The sequence below is a fragment of the Xenopus laevis genome, chromosome 7L (genome assembly GCF_017654675.1).
Source record: "Xenopus laevis strain J_2021 chromosome 7L, Xenopus_laevis_v10.1, whole genome shotgun sequence".
Classification (NCBI taxonomy): domain Eukaryota; kingdom Metazoa; phylum Chordata; class Amphibia; order Anura; family Pipidae; genus Xenopus; species Xenopus laevis.
Window position 1 is genome coordinate 2,613,444 of NC_054383.1, and position 20,915 is coordinate 2,634,358.

At 41.1% G+C, this 20,915-nt stretch overlaps 1 protein-coding gene across 2 annotated transcripts; it reads left to right on the forward strand.

The window, feature by feature from the left end:
* Window positions 1–7,414: 7,414 nt before the first annotated feature.
* On the forward strand, window positions 7,415–20,915 carry LOC108696005 (pleckstrin homology domain-containing family S member 1). 2 transcript variants are annotated; one of them, XM_018224975.2, is made up of 15 exons: window positions 7,415–7,518; window positions 10,268–10,381; window positions 10,850–10,911; window positions 12,018–12,130; window positions 12,521–12,661; window positions 13,258–13,300; window positions 13,649–13,717; window positions 14,736–14,831; window positions 14,975–15,073; window positions 16,229–16,330; window positions 16,709–16,800; window positions 17,524–17,628; window positions 17,977–18,078; window positions 18,985–19,120; window positions 19,543–20,915. In XM_018224975.2, the coding sequence occupies exons 2-15, from the start codon at window positions 10,351–10,353 to the stop codon at window positions 19,615–19,617; spliced, it is 1,266 nt and encodes a 421-aa protein (XP_018080464.1). In that variant the 5' UTR covers window positions 7,415–7,518; window positions 10,268–10,350; the 3' UTR covers window positions 19,618–20,915. The 2 variants fall into 2 exon arrangements, with proteins under 2 accessions (XP_018080464.1, XP_041426046.1); XM_041570112.1 differs by having other exon boundaries at window positions 7,501–7,518; window positions 10,271–10,381.

The window sequence follows — 20,915 nt, forward strand, 5'->3', positions numbered from 1 at the left end:
CCTAATCCCAACCCTAACCATTATCCTAAACCTATCCTCCAACCCTAACCATTACCTAATTCTTACCTCCAACCCTAATCCTAACCCAAATCCTAACTCTGCCCCCAACCAGTCATTGTTATTTAAAGCTGTCTAAAAAATTCCAAGTTAAATCAGCCCTGATTTGCAGACTAAATGGTGCACCCTGCAAGAGTTGTACCCTCTACTTGCAGAAACCTCTACATGTCAGTCCTGTGTATCGGCACGTGCAGCCATGATGGAGGCCGGTCACATACTATAATGAAGCAGCACCCTCTGGGGGTGGCATGAAAATGGCAGAATGTTGGGTGGGATTTGCCAAGCAATAACATTTAAAGTAACCACCATTTAATCAGAAAAGCTGTGCAACTCGTAGCCTGTATAATGCAATGAATCATTTCATTCTGTCCACATACAACCAATGAAACAGCAGAATTAAAAGGAGACTGGTTTGTACACCTATAAAACATTCTGGTGCTATTCCAGCAATAACCAGTAAACACCTAAACAACTTCCACATTATCTACTCGTGCCAGGGGCCCTTATGGGAAGGAATGCTCATTAAACACAGTAACGCTCTGTTCTTTTGCTCTGCCCCAAATGAACCCCAGTGCACTTCTATATACACATTATGACCTATCTATAAACTCACATTTATAACTGTGTATGCCAATATCTATACTAACTAATTGTAGCTCTTGAGATCCCAATAGCCTATTATATTCTGCTTATTCACAAAATTATCCAAGCCCCTCATAAAGGCATTAATAGAACCAGCCATCACCTGGCAGTGCATTCCCCAACCTCACTACCCTCCCTGTTAAGAACCCCCCTACTAATAAAGTTCAGTTTTTCTCATCTTTGTTTAAAAAGATGCCCCGCTATCTGTCTATAATGTCCTCTAATGTACTTACAAAGAGAAATCATGTCCCCTCACAAATGCCTTTGCTCTAGAGAAAAAAACCCAACCAAAATCTGTCCAAGCACTGATGTCAGACCAACAGGCTTATAGTTTTCAGTCTGAGAACGGTATCTATTTTTAAATAGCAGCACCACATTGGCAATTTGCCAATATCTCAGCACCATGCCAGATTTCAATGAATCCTGAAAAATGAAGATCACAGAGCTAAGCTTATTTAGTACCCTGGGATAAATACCATCCTGTCCCAGACCTTTGTTCCCCTTTACATGTTCAATTTTCTTTTGAATTTCCTCCTGAGTGACCCATCTATAAATACTGCTTTTATTAGAATTCGGTCTGTTAAAACGGAAGCCTTTATAAACTGCTTCCTCATTTGTGTAGACAGATAAAAATAGATTAGAATTTCTGCTTTTTCCCTGTTCTCATCAACCAATTGACCTCCCTCTGATATTAAGGGTCACACCGTTTTTTTGCTTCATTTTCTTTCTTTTTTTTTTACTATTTACATATTTAATGCAATTCCCTTTTCTATCTCAATTTTGACCGGATAGCTTTTTGCTGATTTTTTGGCCTCTTTGTATCTGACAAAAGTTTTAGCTGTCCCAACTGGCTTGAATGCCTTAAAACAATAAAGGTTTTGCTTTGCAACAACATTCCTTGCTTACCAGGGGACTATACTGTCCTGTATACTGACATTTCTGTGTTTAACCCTGTGAAACACCTTTCCCAGTTTCCCATGTTGCAGAGATGTCTTGTACTGGCACAGTTTGCACTTAGTGTTTGCACGTAGTCTGCAAAAAAGTCTGGAATTTTCCCAGTGCAGGGTCAGGCTGGTTTGTGAGCGACTTTGCCTTTAACCATAAAAACAGCCCCGGGGGGGGGGGGGATGATGAATATACTGTATATACTGTGTAAAACCTGCATGCAAGCCCCTTATATACACTACTGCTTTCCTGCACACACAATCCATTAATCCCCCTTTTCTCTGAATTCCAAGTCTGTGCTTCGCAAGGGCATCACTTCTACAACTCCCAGCATCCTCTGACAGCCCAGCTCATCTTCAGAGTTCTGGCTTTATGCCCAAAGGAAAATACATTACCTATTCGGCCCTCCCTGGGGCAGGTGAGGGGGCACATGTCAGTGAAAGGGGAGGACAGAGGGGGACATTCATTTTATGCATCTTTGTACGTAGAGGCGGTGGAACGATATCTGTGCCGGAATCTTTAATAGAATTGAACAAACACAGTGACAAAGGGAAGCAGGCGAGTCCTGAAGTTACAATAACACTCTATTCTATTACAAATCTATTATAATCAACGAGCCAATAAAAACACAATGCTGCTGTTTATTGGTCTGAGAGTGTTTGCAGAGAGCTGCTCCCTTCCTCTGAACTCGCCTCTCGTTATAATTTATAGATTAAATGGCTTTGATCATGGCACCTTACCAGAATTGTAATTTAATATAAAGTAGCAGGGGCGGTTGGCCTTTAAATTCTGTAATAAGCACCACAGCATTTCACTTCTGACTGGTTGCTAGGGTCCTACTTACCATAGCGACTGGACAGTTAGATCACAATGAAAGATGAACAGGGCCTGAGTACAAAAGAAAGGCAGGCTACAACTCCCAGCATCCTTTATTAGATTGAATGGCACTTTAAATGTATAGAAGGCAATCATTATTACAAATGTATTAGCCATATAGATAACCAGCATAGTAAAAACACTTACAGAAGTAACAATACAGAAATAATTCAATTAAAGGGCATATAAACCTTCCGGGGGGCCTGTGGTGCATTTGCTGAAATCGCTGTCTTGAGATCCTTTTTATTTCCTGGTGTCCTACTGATTTGGATCGAGTATTTACCAATATGAATGGGAATGTAAGTGGATCATTGAGTCGGTATCACTGGTTCCTTTTTCTAATTCTCTGTAGGGTGTAACATTCGTCTGATCCCCCATTGCCTCCTGATTTCCTCACTGTGGACCAACAAAAAGACTTGGGTGCTGCTCCGGGGCCCCTCATTGAGTGTGAGCTCACATATTGGCACAGTCTGGCAGAAGGGGTTGGTTTGGGTCACGCTCTGTTCCACGCTCTTGTTGTGAATCTTCAGTCACTCGCACTTTGTGTTCTTACCTGTCTGATCTCTATACTGTGCTTGTGTTGCTGCAGTCCTGGGTCTGCTTACATTGCTTGCAGCTGGGCATTGTGGGTATAAGCTGCAATGCATGACTGTGCTGCCCCCATCTGAGCATCTTCTCTCGGGGGTCTCTGTCCCGGATGACATTGCCTCCAATTGGCCCCTTCAAGATTTTCCCACTCTGAGGGACACCCGACTCTGTATCCAGCCCAGGCTGTGATTGGCAGCAAGTCCTAGATAATGTGTAAGAGAGAATTTGTTTTCAAAACACATCAGTTAATAGTGCTGCTCCAGCAGGGTTCTGCACTGAAATCCATTTCTCAAAAGAGCAAACAGATTTTTTTATATTCAATTTTGAAATCTGACATGGGGCTAGACATATTGTCAGTATCCCAGCTGCCCCCAGTCATGTGACTTGTGCTCTGATAAACTTCAGTCACTCTTTACTGCTGTACTGCAAGTTGGAGTGATATCACCCCCTCCCTCCCCCCAGCAGCCTAACAACAGAACAATGGGAAGGTAACCAGATAACAGCTCCCTAACACAAGATAAAAGCTGCCTGGTAGATCTAAGAACAGCACTCAACAGTAAAATCCAGGTCCCACTGAGACACATTCAGTTACATTGAGTAGGAGAAACAACAGGCTGCCAGAAAGCAGTTCCATCCTAAAGTGCTGGCTCTTTCTGAAAGCACATGACCAGGCAAAATAACCGGAGATGCTCCTACACACCAATATTATTGTTAATTATTTGCAGTGTAATTTAGAAATAAAAACTACATCATAAAAATCATGACAGTATGGGTGACAGAGAATGTGATTCGTGGGATCCCACTCTCTGCCAGAAAACTATAGGCCTGTTAGTCTGACATTGGGGTGGAAAGGTTTTTGTAAGAGGAAAAAACAGATACATTGAAATACATTACAAGTCACATTCCTATGAGCTGGTGCCAGAATGGTTTTATGTGCAATAGATCTTCCTAGACCACTGTAATTGCCTTCTGTGAGGAGGGGAGCAGAAACTTAGACTCTTGGGGGGCAGAGGATGTGGAAAAGGGGGTGTAGCACAACAGGAATACTGCTACTTGTATATAATACTGTACTTTACTGGAATAAAAGAACATGGAAAAACAAGAATAGATCAGCATTTGTGTGTGTGTGTGTGTGTGTGTGTGTGTGTGTGTGTGTGTGTGTGTGTGTGTGTGTGTGTGTGTCGGCACAAATCTGAAATATGTTCATTGGAATGTCTCAGATATTTCCTACCATTAACTGCTCAAGTGTCTCACTTTCCACTGATACAGACAGAATACTTTCCACGCTTTCAATATAGATGATTATAGATCAGTGATATCTTTATAATCAAGAATTTTACAATTTTTTGTACTATATGGATTTTGCCCCTGATGAAGACCACTGTAGTGATTGAAACACATAGGGCAAATTGCTGGACCTAATTACTAATATGTAAAAGTGTTTATGATACAATAAAATTAGGTTTTTATATAAATGAGTGTGCAATCCCTATATTTTGTATTTTCCCCATTGTAAGCAGCAGTCCTGTCCTGCTTTATGGCAGCTGAGATTCAAGCTATCTGTATAACAGAACATTCTGTCCCAGTGGCTGCACAGATCCTATCTGATCCCCATTGTAAGCAGCAGTCCTGTCCTGCTTTATGGCAGCTGAGATTCTAGCTATCTGTATAACAGAACATTCTGTCCCAGTGGCTGCACAGATCCTATCTGATCCCCATTGTAAGCAGCAGTCCTGTCCTGCTTTATGGCAGCTGAGATTCTAGCTATCTGTATAACAGAACATTCTGTCCCAGTGGCTGCACAGATCCTATCTGATCCCCATTGTAAGCAGCAGTCCTGTCCTGCTTTATGGCAGCTGAGATTCTAGCTATCTGTATAACAGAACATTCTGTCCCAGTGGCTGCACAGATCCTATCTGATCCCCATTGTAAGCAGCAGTCCTGTCCTGCTTTATGGCAGCTGAGATTCTCTGTATAACAGAACATTCTGTGCATAAAGTGCTGGCTCTTTTTGAAATCACATGACCAGGCAAAATGACCGGAGATGCTCCTACACACCAATATTATTGTTAATTATTTGCTGTGTAATTTAGAAATAAAAAAAGACATCATAAAAATCATTACAGAATCCCTTTAAGATATATTTTTCATTTGGCGCAATGTGCAGAGTTCATCTTTCCCACCTGCCACTGTTACGGGTGAATTTACATGGGCCCCACTGCCTCTAATGAGAGATTTCTGCCTGAGTCGGACCTCACATGATTGGACTGTGTTTGATCATTTAGGGACAGACTATACAATACTCACACGCAGGGTCTTTTTTTATTTATAGACAAGTGATGCAACTAGAGTGACATCTTCAAGGTGGTGCCTATATAGAAAAACAAAATTCCCTCTTTTTTCCATTCCCCCAACCCACAGCCATTATTCTCTCTTTTAAAGAATAAAGTCACACCTGCTTCACCTGAATAATCTTTTTGCGTCTACTGACCGGCCATTGAAACAGAACCCTATGAATATCATTACAGGGAAACCCCGGTTCATTTGCTCACTGGTACTTGCCCAACCTGACTGATCCGCTGAGTAATTCTCCATTTAGTAACAACACATTTGTGACCTCTATGTAACATAAAGTGGGACGTGAGGATCAACACAAAATCACCCCACTCTCTACTGAGTCAGTCAGAGCACAGTATAGCACGGAGGGTTAATCTCTGCCTGTGTTATATAGCTGGCAGGGAAGCACACAAGCATGGGTAACAGAGAATGTGATTCATGGGATCCCACTCTCTGCCAGAAAACTATAGGCCTGTTAGTCTGACATTGGGGGTGGAAAGGTTTTTGAAGAGGAAAAAACGGATACATTGAAATACATTACAAGTCACATTCCTATGAGCTGGTGCCAGAATGGTTTTATGTGCAATAGATCTTCCTAGACCACTGTCATTGCCTTCTGTGAGGAGGGGAGCAGAAGCTTAGACTCTTGGGGGGCAGAGGATGTGGAGAAGGGGGTGTAGCACAACAGGAATACTGCTACTTGTATATAATACTGTACTTTACTGGAATAAAAGAACATGGAAAAACAAGAATAGATCAGCATTTGTGTGTGTGTGTGTGTGTCGGCACAAATTTGAAATATGTTCATTGGAATGTCTCAGATATTTCCTACCATTAACTGCTAAAGTGTCTCACTTTCCACTGATACAGACAGAATACTTTCCACGCTTTCAATATATATGATTATAGATCAGTGATATCTTTTTAATCAAGAATTTTACAATTTTTTGTACTATATGGATTTTGCCCCTGATGAAGACCACTGTAGTGATCGAAACACATAGGGCAAATTGCTGGACCTAATTACTAATATGTAAAAGTGTTTATGATACAATAAAATTAGGTTTTTATATAAATGAGTGTGCAATCCCTATATTTTGTATTTTCCCCATTGTAAGCAGCAGTCCTGTCCTGCTTTATGGCAGCTGAGATTCTAGCTATCTGTATAACAGAACATTCTGTCCCAGTGGCTGCACAGATCCTATCTGATCCCCATTGTAAGCAGCAGTCCTGTCCTGCTTTATGGCAGCTGAGATTCTAGCTATCTGTATAACAGAACATTCTGTCCTAGTGGCTGCACAGATCCTATCTGATCCCCATTGCAAGCAGCAGTCCTGTCCTGCTTTATGGCAGCTGAGATTCTAGCTATCTGTATAACAGAACATTCTGTCCCAGTGGCTGCACAGATATTATCTGATCCCCACTGTAAGCAGCAGTCCTGTCCTGCTTTATGGCAGCTGAGATTCTAGCTATCTGTATAACAGAACATTCTGTCCCAGTGGCTGCACAGATCTTATCTGATCCCCATTGTAAGCAGCAGTCCTGTCCTGCTTTATGGCAGCTGAGATTCTAGCTATCTGTATAACAGAACATTCTGTCCCAGTGGCTGCACAGATCCTATCTGGTCTAATTTTCTGATTGGCTACAAATCGATGTTGACCTTTGAAAACAAATTTCAGAAGCTAAAACCCCAACTACACAATTGTAGTCAGTCCATTTCCGTTGCAAACATACAAAATAAAAAGATGGACATATTTAGATAAATGTTCACCCTTTAATAATAACTCTAATCCGCTGTCTCCAGGAAACACTTAAGCAAAAAAGACACAAAAGAAACTCACAAACTCCGTTCCCCAAACCATCAATAGAAGGAGCCTTTGGTTTTCCCCTTGTCTCTAATACCTGGAAAAAAAATCCCTGTTCAACCTGTGGCCCCAACGGGGATTTCCTGGTAGATCAGGTTTCAGTTGTGTGTGACACAGAGAGGAGGGAGCGCCGCTGAGTACAAAAGCAACAACCCCAGGTACAAGTCACACAGGTGGAGAGGAAGCCACAGGTTGGAGAGACTTACCTGTAAGTGCCGGGTTCTGATTTAACCCACATAAACTCATTCATTCGCAATCATTGTACTGCTGAAGCCTGTGGAGCTGACCACTAGGGGTATAGTTCAACTACAACCACAGGTTTGATATTGTGTTATACTGTGTTATAATTTTTTCCGATCATTTTTCTGAGTGCTGCTTTGCTGACAACCTACAGGTTCATTATATATTCGGGCAGCTTGTCCAATGAGATGCTGGTTTGAGAATAGAGAGATCTGTAGCAGCTGTTATGTGTTCCCAAGACTAATTTCCAATAGGGAAACTCGGAGCTCTGTACTGGGGGACCTGCTGCGTCCCTCCTGCTCCAATTATTTTACTCCACAGGTTCCTACTAGAAGTAGTATCTGTCTGGCTGTTTATGTTCTCTGCACTGCTGGCTGGGAGCAAAATAGGAGCTGATGTACAGGAGAACGGATATCTGCTACATTGTTCAGGAGTCGGAACCAGAGAACAAGGGACAGACACTGTTTTCACTGTTATATTTCTTCTGTGCAAACTCAGGAATCTTAGGGTCGGAGTTAAAGAGAGATTTTCTATTTTTCTTTTACATGATAATAGATAAATCAGTAAATCCTTATAGACGACTGTGCAGAATATTGACTTTCTCTGGAGTCGCAATCAAATCAGGGACTTGCTGCTTTGCTGATGGGAATGAGATCTAGGATTTTATTTGCTTTGCCAAAACTGGACTGAGGAGGGGGACACTTTGTGCCAAATTAGGATCAGCTACAGAAGAAGCTCAAAGATAAGGCGAACAGCAGAGGGCGCTTCTGTGTTCCCTGTGGCACCTCTGCACCTTGGTCCCTTCATATTCCCTGCAGGGATGCACAGAAAGTGGTGGTTATAGCACAAGAGCTTGCAATCTACTGTTTGTGTGTTTTTTTAAATCAGATTGTATGAGGCAATTCTATTGAAAATATCTCAAGGGCAGGGTAAAAGGACGGACTGGGAATTCATTCCAGAGTCACTGCTATATATATATGTATATGTGTATATATATATATATATATATATATATATATATATATATATATATATCTATATATATATATATATATATATATATACATATATATATATATATAGTGATTATGTAAAGGGGAAGACGTTGGGTGACGCACCATATAAAATACTCACTAACGATGATGTAATATTGGGGGGCGGACCTTGGGAGGAGCTTCAATCACACAACTACAGTATATAGGTCACCACTTGCACAGGAAAATTGGAGGCCATTGGAGGAATAAACACAGTAGCTTTTGGGCAATTACCTGAGAGCAGGTACAGTGGATCTATCTCAGACACTGCTCCAGTTCCATAGAAATCACTTGGCCAGACTTCCTTATGACTGAGCCCTATTCCCTCTATGGATTTAATTGTCCCCCAATGTCTTATCTTTAGCTTCCTTTTTGCTTTCTATCCAATTACAGTTCATTTTACCCATTTCCTCTTTTTAAAGAAGATGCAGAGCATGTTTTACTATGTTCTTCAATGGGCAGGTTTCAATTGGTCTTCATTATTTTTAGATTTTGAATGATTTGCCTTCTTGCTCTGGTTCTTTCCGGCTTTCAAAAGGGGGTCACTGACCCTAAAAGCTGAGAGGTTCTGTGACCATATAAAGGCACAAGGCTGCAGGTTGAGTTATACAGGGAACTCTGAGTATCACTCATGTATTATAAGGGATAATGTACCCCCTACTGTAAATGATAAGGATATTAGAAGTCACTGAGGGGTTGTTCTGTGACCATATAAAGGCACAAGGCTGCAGGCTGAGATATACAGGGAACTCTGAGTATCACTCATGTATTATAAGGGATAATGTACCCCCTACTGTAAATGATAAGGATATTAGAAGTCACTGAGGGGTTGTTCTGTGACCATATAAAGACACAAGGCTGCAGGCTGAGTTATACAGGGAACTCTGAGTATCACTCATGTATTATAAGGGATAATGTACCCCCTACTGTAAATGATAAGGATATTAGAAGTCACTGAGGGGTTGTTCTGTGACCATATAAAGGCACAAGGCTGCAGGCTGAGTTATACAGGGAACTCTGAGTATCACTCATGTATTATAAGGGATAATGTACCCCCTACTGTAAATGATAAGGATATTAGAAGTCACTGAGGGGTTGTTCTGTGACCATATAAAGGCACAAGGCTTAGGGAATGCCAAGGTAACTATTAATAGCCTGATATTTTGCAACAGGGGGTACATTATTATTTATAAATTCAGTGAGTAATGTGGTACAAATGACATCACTAAGCATGAATTATAACGTATAACATAGTTAAAGATGTCATTTACAGGTTATTTATGACTCTTGGGTATTACATATGGATATTCTATGACACAGTCAGGGCAGGGAGTGTTAGGTTAAGTCAGGCTGGTGCAGGTCAGACTGGATCATTCGGGAGTTAAATCTACAGTTTTTTTCTACTCCTTAAAAATTAGTATCAGGGTGAAAAGAAATGCAGGTCTGCACCAATCACATTGCACTATGGAGGTTGCCCAGTCTTTTTTCTAACCTCTTCCCACTGTGAATATAAATCTGCTCTTTACTTATATATTATCTCAATTTATGTGATATTTATAATTCACACACAATGTTGATGCAATTGGAACTGTCATTATAACTATATAATAGAATAAGTCTGACACGGTGATCTATATGTTTTATACCAGTCCTGTTTATATTAACGCCGTCTCCTTTCTGCAGCAGAGGTACAAGGAATAATCAGAGGTACAAGGAATAAGCAGAGGTACAAGCAGAGGAATAATCAGAGGAATAAGCAGAGGAACATGCCTCCCAAAAGACCCAGCATAGTATCAGGTTAGTACATGAATCAATCAGGTGCTGTTCAGTTCCTTTTATTCAACAGGTAATGTCAATATTTACATTCTGCATTCCTAACAAACCACAAGCAACCCCCAGGAATCATAGGGCAGAACCAGCAGTGCATGTGTCCAAACTCTGCAGCCTGACCCTCAGCACCCCAACATAAATCTCCCAGCATTCCCCCACCTGCACTGCTGCTGCTCCTGCTAGCAATTGTAGTTCAGCAGTAACCTTGCCTGATTTTACCTGTTGCATTCTCCTACATTCCCCCAGTAAATTAGTGATACGCCTGAATATCAGCCAAATCTGTAGCTCAGATGTACAGCTCATAAACACTGAGATGCTTTTCCAAAGACCCCACACTGAATATATTGCTGTTCTGTGTCTTCCCTGAAACATGTTTGATAAGACCTATGATTTATCAGCTGGACCTAAAATTAATTTTTTTGTTTTTTTTTTCAGACGGAGAAATTATTAAAGAAGGAACACTTATAAAATCCCCTCCCCCCTCAATTGCGAAACGGGTAAGGAAACCTCATATGGTTAAAGGGGACTCTCTGTCCAGTTGACTGTTCCTGCTGAATTGTGCTTAGTACAGGGAATACCTATACTGCCATAGTTTTATGGGATCTCTCTGTACAGACTATGAGCAAACTTAGGGACTGTTCCTGCTGAATTGTGCTTAGTACAGGGAATACCTATGCTGCCATAGTTTTATGGGATCTCTCTGTACAGACTATGAGCAAACTTAGGGGACTGTTCCTGCTGAATTGTGCTTAGTACAGGGAATACCTATGTGCCATAGTTTTATGGGATCTCTCTGTACAGACTATGAGCAAACTTAGAGGCTGTTCCTGCTGAATTGTGCTTAGTACAGGGAATACCTATGCTGCCATAGTTTTATGGGATCTCTCTGTACAGACTATGAGCAAACTTAGGGACTGTTCCTGCTGAATTGTGCTTAGTACAGGGAATACCTATGTGCCATAGTTTTATGGGATCTCTCTGTACAGACTATAAGCAAACTTAGGGACTGTTCCTGCTGAATTGTGCTTAGTACAGGGGATACCTATGTGCCATTGTTTTATGGGATCTCTCTGTACAGACTATGAGCAAACGTAGGGGACTGTTCCTGCTGAATTGTGCTTAGTACAGGGGAATACCTATGCTGCCATAGTTTTATGGGATCTCTCTGTACAGACTATGAGCAAACGTAGGGGACTGTTCCTGCTGAATTGTGCTTAGTACAGGGGAATACCTATGCTGCCATAGTATTATGGGATCTCTCTGTACAGACTATGAGCAAACTTAGGGACTGTTCCTGCTGAATTGTGCTTAGTACAGGGAATACCTATACTGCCATAGTTTTATGGGATCTCTCTGTACAGACTATGCGCTATGGTTACATAGTGTTACTAATAGTCTTACTGTTTAAATATCATGCTACATGGCAGTACAAGAATCATTGCAGTCTGCAGAATGTATCTGAAATGATTTAGAGTTGTGGATTTAATTAGAGGCCATTATTAAAGATGGAATGGGAATCCTAGGCCCACTCTAGAAACATATTTTGGGGTGCTCTGTGCCAAAATGACATTTTACAGACATTTAACCAATTTCTTTGTTGCAGTGGAGGAAACGCTTCTTTGTTCTGCGAAAATATGTGGGAGAAGCTTACACACTGAGTTATTACTCCCTGGACAGAATGAATGAAGAACAGAAAGGCTCCATCAATATGAGCGAGTGAGTAGCAGTCACACACAGGGTTAATTAGTCATTCATTAGAGGCATGGCCGCATAGAAATCAGGTACAATGAAATTTTCTATTACCGCACACCTCCTTCCACTTATCTGCGTAGTGGTGCTGGTCTTCCGTTGACCCTGCCAGGTCTCCTTACTGCTTTGTAATTTTGAAAAACGGTCCTGAAGAAGGGAGGCTGTGTCCCCCCGAAACGTTGATTATTGATTGTTGGTGGCATTAATAAAAGGGGCACAATCCCCGACTGCAACATTGGTGTGTGCGGACCGTTTTTCAAAATTACAAAGCGCATAGAAATCAGTACAGGCTTCCAGCACCAGTGAGTTAACCCTAACGTGTCCAGCTTGGTGACTGACAGTGACATTCCTTTGCAGGATCAAGAAGGTAGAAAAAGGCTCCGATTGCCCCAAGGAGGAACTTGCCTCGATCCTGAAGTCCTGCAGGTGTAGCCCCGGGCAGGTGCTGGTGATCCGCACGAAAAAACGTACCTACTTCCTCATCACTGATGACACTGAGTGAGTTTAACCCTAACGACAAGCGTCTCTGCTCAGCTAATTCAAGTGGCTGTTCACCTTTACGTTAACTGTTACTATGCTATAGAATGGTCAGTTGTAAAAACTTTTCAGTTGGTCTTCATTATTCAATTTTTTCATTATTAGCTTTCTTTATCTGACTCTTTCCAGCTTTCAAATGGGGGTCACTGACCCCATCTAAAAAACAAATGCTCTGTAAGGCTACAAATGTATTGTTATTGCTACTTCCTATTACTCATCTTTCTACTCAGGCCTCTCCTATTCATATTCCAGTCTCTTATTCAAATCAATGCATGGTTGCTAGGGGGATTTGGGCCTTAGCAACCAGATGGCTGACACTGGAGAGCTGCTGAATAAAAAGCTAAATAAGTCAAAAACCACAAATAATAGAAAATGAAAACCAACTGCAAATTGTCTCAGAATATCCATCTCTACATCCTACTAACAGTTAATTTAAAGGTAAACAACCCCTTTAACGGTTTCTTGCAACTGATATGGTGATACAGTAGCTGAGACCCCACAAAGTGAAGAGGCCTCTTTCTCACCCACATTAACTCTTTGTTTCTAATGTTTTGCAGGGAGGAGATTGACAGTTGGCAGAAGTGCCTGAGTCACATTTTGGTAAGATACTTTCCCTTTAATTGTGCCTCGCCGTGCCATATTAAGCCATGCACACTCACACAGACACACTGGCATCTCTATAGACTAGGGTTGCCACCTTATCCCTTTATTACCAGCCACATATTGAATTCCACATCATGTCTGGCTAATTAGCAGTTTATTTAGATGCATGCTGCAGACTGAACTGATTTCTCTGCAGCCATGCAGCAAGCATCTAAATTAATTGCAACCCTACAGTAGGCATATATATATATATATATATATATATATATACACACACAGTATAATCCTAAACTCTGTCTGAGCCCAATCTGCTCCTCTGATATCAAGGTGTCTTTCTTTCTGCAGTTCAACACTGATAACAGGCCCTATTCCTTCCCCAGAGACCACCCAAATTCTGGGACAATGATGGAACAGGTGAGTTTCAACATAATTACTCAATTATTCACAGGCCCCCATGTGAGACAATAGCCCTACAATTCCCCCTATTCGTCTCCTCTTAGATTGTAAGCTTTGATGAGCAGGACCCTCTCTCATGTTAAAGGGACCCTCTCTCATGTTAAAGGAACAGTAACATAAAAAATGAAAGTGTTTTAATGTAATAAAAATAAAATGTTGTGTTGCCCTGCACTGATAGAACCCGGTGTATTTGCTTCAGAAACTCTACTATAGTTGATATAAACAAGCTGCTGTGTAGCCATGGGGGCAGCCATTCAAGCACAGGATACACAGTAGATAACAGATAAGTACTACTATAGTTTATATAAACAAGCTGCTGTGTAGCCATGGGGGCAGCCATTCAAGCACAGGATACACAGTAGATAACAGATAAGTACTACTATAGTTTATATAAACAAGCTGCTGTGTAGCCATGGGGGCAGCCATTCAAGCACAGGATACACAGTAGATAACAGATAAGTACTACTATAGTTTATATAAACAAGCTGCTGTGTAGCCATGGGGGCAGCCATTCAAGCACAGGATACACAGTAGATAACAGATAAGTACTACTATAGTTTATATAAACAAGCTGCTGTGTAGCCATGGGGGCAGCCATTCAAGCACAGGATACACAGTAGATAACAGATAAGTACTACTATAGTTTTTATAAACAAGCTGCTGTGTAGCCATGGGGGCAGCCATTCAAGCACAGGATACACAGTAGATAACAGATAAGTACTACTATAGTTTATATAAACAAGCACAGGATACACAGTAGATAACAGATAAGTACAGATCTGGTTAAAGGATAAATAAAACAATCTCTATGTACAATGTTCTTCCCGACTCATTACTGCCAGTATCTCGGGTTATACAGTTCGTTATCCAATGGGTTTAGCTGGGAGGGAGAATCTGATTAAATTGTGCCCCAAAAATGCTGTTTCTGAGAAAGAAGAGTAAAATTAAAAGGTTTCTTCCTGTGTTTTGATTCCAGGAGACTCAAAGGCAAAGATCCAAAACCGACCCATCAATCCCAACCTCCTCGTATCAGCCCTTTGATTTCTACACTCCTCCCTTTCCCCTCCAGCAGGTAAGAGACTGCCCCCATTATGTCTTCATTAGTAGGGCGTGGAACTGGAGCATTAAAACTCCCAGAATGCTCTGCTGGTCAATTTGTAGTGCAAGTCATTCCCTTCTAGGCTTTGTATGACCCGACCTTTGCTCTGTGTATAGGAGGAGGTATCAATGAGGGTCCTCAACCCGTCCGATCCCCCCAAACGTACATCATCCGTGGTGAATGGAGACCCTGTGTGCTTCTGCCCTTGTGCCCACGTGAGTCACACTTCATTACAACCCGCCAGCGATAATCTGAGACAATTTGCTATTGGTCTTCTTTTTTTTAAAAAAAAAAAAAATATTATTATTATTATAACATCTCCTTTTGTTCGTCAGCTCCCCAGTTTGGGATTTCAGCAGTTATCTGGTTGCTATGGGTCCAGTTTACCCTAGAAACAAAAGTGCAGGATGAATAGGAGAGGCCCCAAAAGATAAGGAATAAAAGTAACCAATAACTATAAAATTGTAGCCTCACAGACCAATAGCTTTTTTGGTTGCTGGGGTCAGTGACCCCCATTTGAAAGCTGGAAAGAGGCAGAGGTAGGAAGGCAAATCATTCCAAAACAATAAGGATCAAGGATCAATAAGGATCAAGTAATAAACTGCTAAGAATAAAAATATAAATAAAAAAATTTAATTTTTGTATAATGTCGAGAGGGATATTCGGAGACGATTTGCAATTGGTTTTCATTTTTTATAATTTGTGGTTTGTGAGTTATTTAGCTTTTTATTCAGCAGCTCTCCAGGTTGAAATTTCAGTGCCTATCTGGTTGCTAGGGTCCAAATTCCCCTAGCAACCATGCATTGATTTGAATAAGAGATTGGAATATGAATAGGAGAGGCCTGAATAGAAAGATGAGGAATAAAAGCAGCATTAACAATACATTTGTAGCCTTACAGAGCATTTGTTTTCTTAATAGGCTCAGTGACTCCCATTCGAAAGCTGCAGAGTCAGAATAAAATTTTTTAAAAAATATAAAAAAATAAATAACGAAGGCCAATTGAAATGTTGCTTAGAATTAGCCATTCTGTAACTCAAAGGTGATCCGTCTGTTTAATTATATCTTAATTGGGATCAAGTAAAAGCTACTGTTTTATTATTACACAGAAACAGGAAATCAATTTTAAAAAAATTCAGATTATTTGAAAAGCTGGAAAGAGTCAAAAGAAGAAGACAAATAATTAAAATCGATAAAAAAAAATGAAGACCAATGGAAAAGTTGCTTAAAATTAGCCATTCTATAACATACTAAAAGTTAATGAAAAAGGTGAACCGCCCCTTTAAGAGATGTATTTCCAGGCTTGGTGTTCAGTATGGCAGCTCTCATCCCCATGAATAAAACGAAATCTGATTTTAAATCTGTTTTCTAGCACTCGACAAATAGGAAAGAGTCGATACCACAAGCAGACTATGACAGTGACATTGGAAGTGACGACGAGTCCATATATCAAGTCCCTCGGAATATAATGCAGGTAATTTGATTTCCCATGGGGTGTTTGTGCCCTTTACCTTATGCAGAATAATCTCTGATCTATTGTCATAAAACTCTTCGTATGGCAAATACTCACAAAGCTAAAGTCTGCACCCTCTGACTCACAGTTTAAAGGGCAACACCACTGTTTTATTCTGTTTTTTTTTTTTAACAAAATAAAAGTCTACATTTCCCAATATACATTTGTAAATGTAATTTCCTGTCTGTTCATATTATCTGCACTGCTGTTTCTGACTCACAAAGTAATGTAGCAGATGAAGGAGTTTATTTTAACCATTTCTCTACAGTTAATCAGTTTCCCATGGGTTAATTTATTCTGTATAAAGTGAATACATCTGTGTATCTTGTTCTTCCGCAGAGACTCAGTGGCCATTCAGACTCTTCAGACCCTCAGGAAATGAGTGATATAGATCCAGACTTAGATGATATCTACGAGCGAATGTGTTCAATGTAAGTATCAACATGTAACCCCTTAACACAGGAAAGGGTCTGCCATTCTTATTCCCTTAGACAGTACAGTATGAGGGTATAGCTTATTGTGTGCCCAGAACATTCCTTCTCTGTATATTTGTATTTATACATATGGGAGGAGGAGGTGCCATATTGATTCCCTTAGACAGTACAGTATGAGGGTATAGCTTATTGTGTGCCCAGAACATTCCTTCTCTGTATATTTGTATTTATACATATGGGAGGAGGGAGGTGCCATATTGATTCCCTTAGACAGTACAGTATGAGGGTATAGCTTATTGTGTGCCCAGAACATTCCTTCTCTGTATATTTGTATTTATACATATGGGAGGAGGAGGTGCCATATTGATTCCCTTAGACAGTACAGTATGAGGGTATAGCTTATTGTGTGCCCAGAACATTCCTTCTCTGTATATTTGTATTTATACATATGGGAGGAGGAGGTGCCATATTGATTCCCTTAGACAGTACAGTATGAGGGTATAGCTTATTGTGTGCCCAGAACATTCCTTCTCTGTATATCTGTATTTATACATATGGGAGGAGGGATGTGCCATATTGATTCCCTTAGACAGTACAGTATGAGGGTATAGCTTATTGTGTGCCCAGAACATTCCTTATAGATGGAAAATGACTTTGTGACTATTCAAAGCCAAACTGTCAACAGCTGAAGAATTACAACTTAACTAATTTGTATTTCAGAGTTCCACGAAATACGAGTGAACAGAAGCCACAAGACGAGACCCCTGAGCCTGAACAGAAGACTGGGCAACCAAGGGGAGTCGAGGGCAGAGAACAAATAAAATAGTAAGTGGGAAGCACTGGCATCCAATCAAAATGAGTTTAGGAATTGTGTTCTAATTACATTAATTAAGGTGACAGAGAAAGGGATTAGGGTGGCAGGTTTGGAACGTCAGGGGGAAGTTGAATGTTATTTGGGTCATTACTGGGATATGGGGGAATGTAGCCAATATTTGCCCCATTGTTTATATCAAACGAAAAACTACGTTAACAAAGAGGATCTGTGTCTCCCCAATACATTTATATCTGGTGACAGACAGACTGACAGAAGAGATTATCAGAGATTCAGAAATGAATGTTCCAAATCCCACAATTTTGGTTCTAGACACTCAGCCGTATGATTTGTCTTTGCAGTGAACGGGTTGGTACCGACGGGCTACAGAACAAAGAAGTGACCGTCCCCACGGAACATCTGCAGAAATATCTGGATGTAGAAGAAGTTGGGGAGAGTCTCTAGTAAGTGACAGATAAACCCGGGACCTCTTGGGATGGAAAGGCAGTGGTCTATATTATTAACCCCTTATTGGCAATGACATGACCTCTAGTCTATCCAACCAACTGGCCTAAATTCCCCCTACCCCACACCCTCCCAGCTATACCTCCTACTAATGGAGAGGAGAAATATAGAAGGGGGGAGAAGAGGGAGGATGGGGGAGAGTAAGGCCAAACAGTTGGGGGAGAAAAGGAAAGGAGAGGGGGTGAGAGACAGAAGGAGAGAAGGGAAAGGGGGTTCAGGAGTAGAGAGACAAATGGGGGAGAGGAGAAATATAGAAGGGGAGAGAAGAGGGAGGATGGGGGAGAGTAAGGCCGAACAGTTGGGGGAGAAAAGGAAAGGAGAGGGGATGAGAGACAGAAGGAGAGAAGGGAAAGGGGGTTAGGGGGTAGAGAGACAAATGGGGGAGAGGAGAAATATAGAAGGGGAGAGAAGAGGGAGGATGGGGGAGAGTAAGGCCAAACAGTTGGGGGAGAAAAGGAAAGGAGAGGGGATGAGAGACAGAAGGAGAGAAGGGAAAGGGGGTTAGGGAGTAGAGAGACAAATGGGGGAGAGGAGAAATATAGAAGGGGAGAGAAGAGGGAGGATGGGGAGAGTAAGGCCAAACAGTTGGAGAGAAAAGGAAAGGAGAGGGGATGAGAGACAGAAGGAGAGAAGGGAAAGGGGGTTAGGGAGTAGAGAGACAAATGGGGGGAGAGGAGAAATATAGAAGGGGAGAGAAGAGGGAGGATGGGGAGAGTAAGGCCAAACAGTTGGAGAGAAAAGGAAAGGAGAGGGGATGAGAGACAGAAGGAGTCATCTAGTACAATTAAAGTTGCAGAATTTGTGATTTTCTTTAAATTAACTGGCATCATGTTTAAATCTTACAGCATCTGCAGATGGAACGGCCCAACAGAAATAGGGTGCCTCTTTCGACACGGGGATCAGATTGACATAGTGAATGAATTTAGGGTGAAAAGCCGGGATGTGTTTCTGCAGATGCTGAGCAACTCGGTACAAAGCACGGTGAGTTCTACATTATAATCCTCTAATCACTTCTCTCAGTCCCTATACTATATGGAACCAGAGGCAATTAAAGCAGAGCAGACAGTAACCCTTCCAACACTTTCCTCTTGTCTCTATATATTAGGTACCTATCTAGTGTTACCAATCCCTATTTCTGTAGGGAAATGAGAGAGAGCAGACAGTAACCTTTCCAACAGTTTCCTCTTGTCTATATATTAGGTACCTATCTAGTGTTACCAATCCCTATTTCTGTAGGGAAATGAGAGAGAGCAGACAGTAACCTTTCCAACAGTTTCCCATTTTCTCTATCTCAATAAAAAACATAAAAACTGTATATATTTGGACCCTATAGATTAGAACCACATAAATGCCCAGATAAAAAAGTAAGAAAATAACAAATATTTTGTGTTTCTCGTTAATAGGTGAAACTCATTATCATTAGCGACCCCAGAGCGTCTGTATTTCACGCGGATGACTGTCAATGTTGGGCATCGTGAGAAGGTCGAGACGGGGGAATGAAGTCCAGTGTCCAAGTTCATGTCCACAAAGGGGCGTGGCCTATTTCAGTTAACCAATCAACATTTGGATCCTTGGCCGGTGTAATGAAGAAGCTCCCTGAGTATTTCATCTTGGAGAAAGTTCCAGGGCCGTGTGCTGGGTCATGTGATGAACATTCCTGTAGTCTGACTGGCTGAAATGATGGACCAATCAGTTTTCATTTTGTGCAATGTGAATAATCATTGGCTGCTGTGAATTGATGGTGGCTCCTACCCATTAGGGAACCACCAGTGCCAGTTTTTGTCCAACTGCCAGCCAAGCACCAACCCAGCTGTAATGAGGTTGCATGGAATGGGTGGGACTGGTGGCCCTGAATATCATTTAATCTTAGGGCCACTTCTATAATGTAAGTTCTGCTATGCAGCGTATATAATAATCATCAGAACCAATGATATGATCGGGTACAGAGATGCTCTGTCAGGTATCAGTACATACACATGTATGTTCCTCGTTAATGTTTATACATGTTACTTGTGTATTTTTATATTTGTAAATCTGTGTTAAAGGGGAAATTAACCCCTAGGCTTGTCTGCCCCCCCCCTCCCCAAACTCCCTGCAAACAAGCCTCATGTACATATAATATTGAATAATTGTTACATTGTCTTTTTTCCCCTATAACAAGACTACTACTTTACTGTTCCTAGCGGGGATAGTACAGCGCCACCAATGGACACAACAATAAGAAGCAGTCAAAGGCTATTTCCCTAAACAATGTATCAGCTACACTTCCCCTTTAAACTTGTCCCTCAACTGCTTCTGGAGAGATTGTCCAGGCATGTCGGGAGTTAAACTCCCCACCCCCTTTCACTAACAAAGCAGCACCCCTGGGGTGATCCGAAAGTAACTGCACTTTATCCAGAACAGTCCGCTCTGCACTTGCAACACACATGTAATAAACCTTTTGTATGTGATATATATACCCCTTGTATGTGGTTAATATATTCTTTGTATGTGATGTATATACCCCTTGTATGTGGTTAATATATTCTTTGTATGTGATGTATATACCCCTTGTATGTGGTTAATATATTCTTTGTATGTGATGTATATACCCCTTGTATGTGGTTAATATATTCTTTGTATGTGATGTATATACCCCTTGTATGTGGTTAATATATTCTTTGTATGTGATGTATATATCCCTTGTATGTGGTTAATATATTCTTTGTATGTGATGGACATACCCCTTGTATGGAGATATTCTTCCAGCGCTTAATAAATCACTTTTATACCTACA

Coding starts and splice junctions, on each gene's coding strand:
- LOC108696005 (XM_018224975.2), top strand. CDS start 10,351: ATGCCTCCCAAAAGACCCAGCATAGTATCAG. Junction 16,331..16,708: donor TCCCTCGGAATATAATGCAG/GTAATTTGATTT, acceptor GTTCTTCCGCAG/AGACTCAGTGGCCATTCAGA. Junction 16,801..17,523: donor TACGAGCGAATGTGTTCAAT/GTAAGTATCAAC, acceptor TTTGTATTTCAG/AGTTCCACGAAATACGAGTG.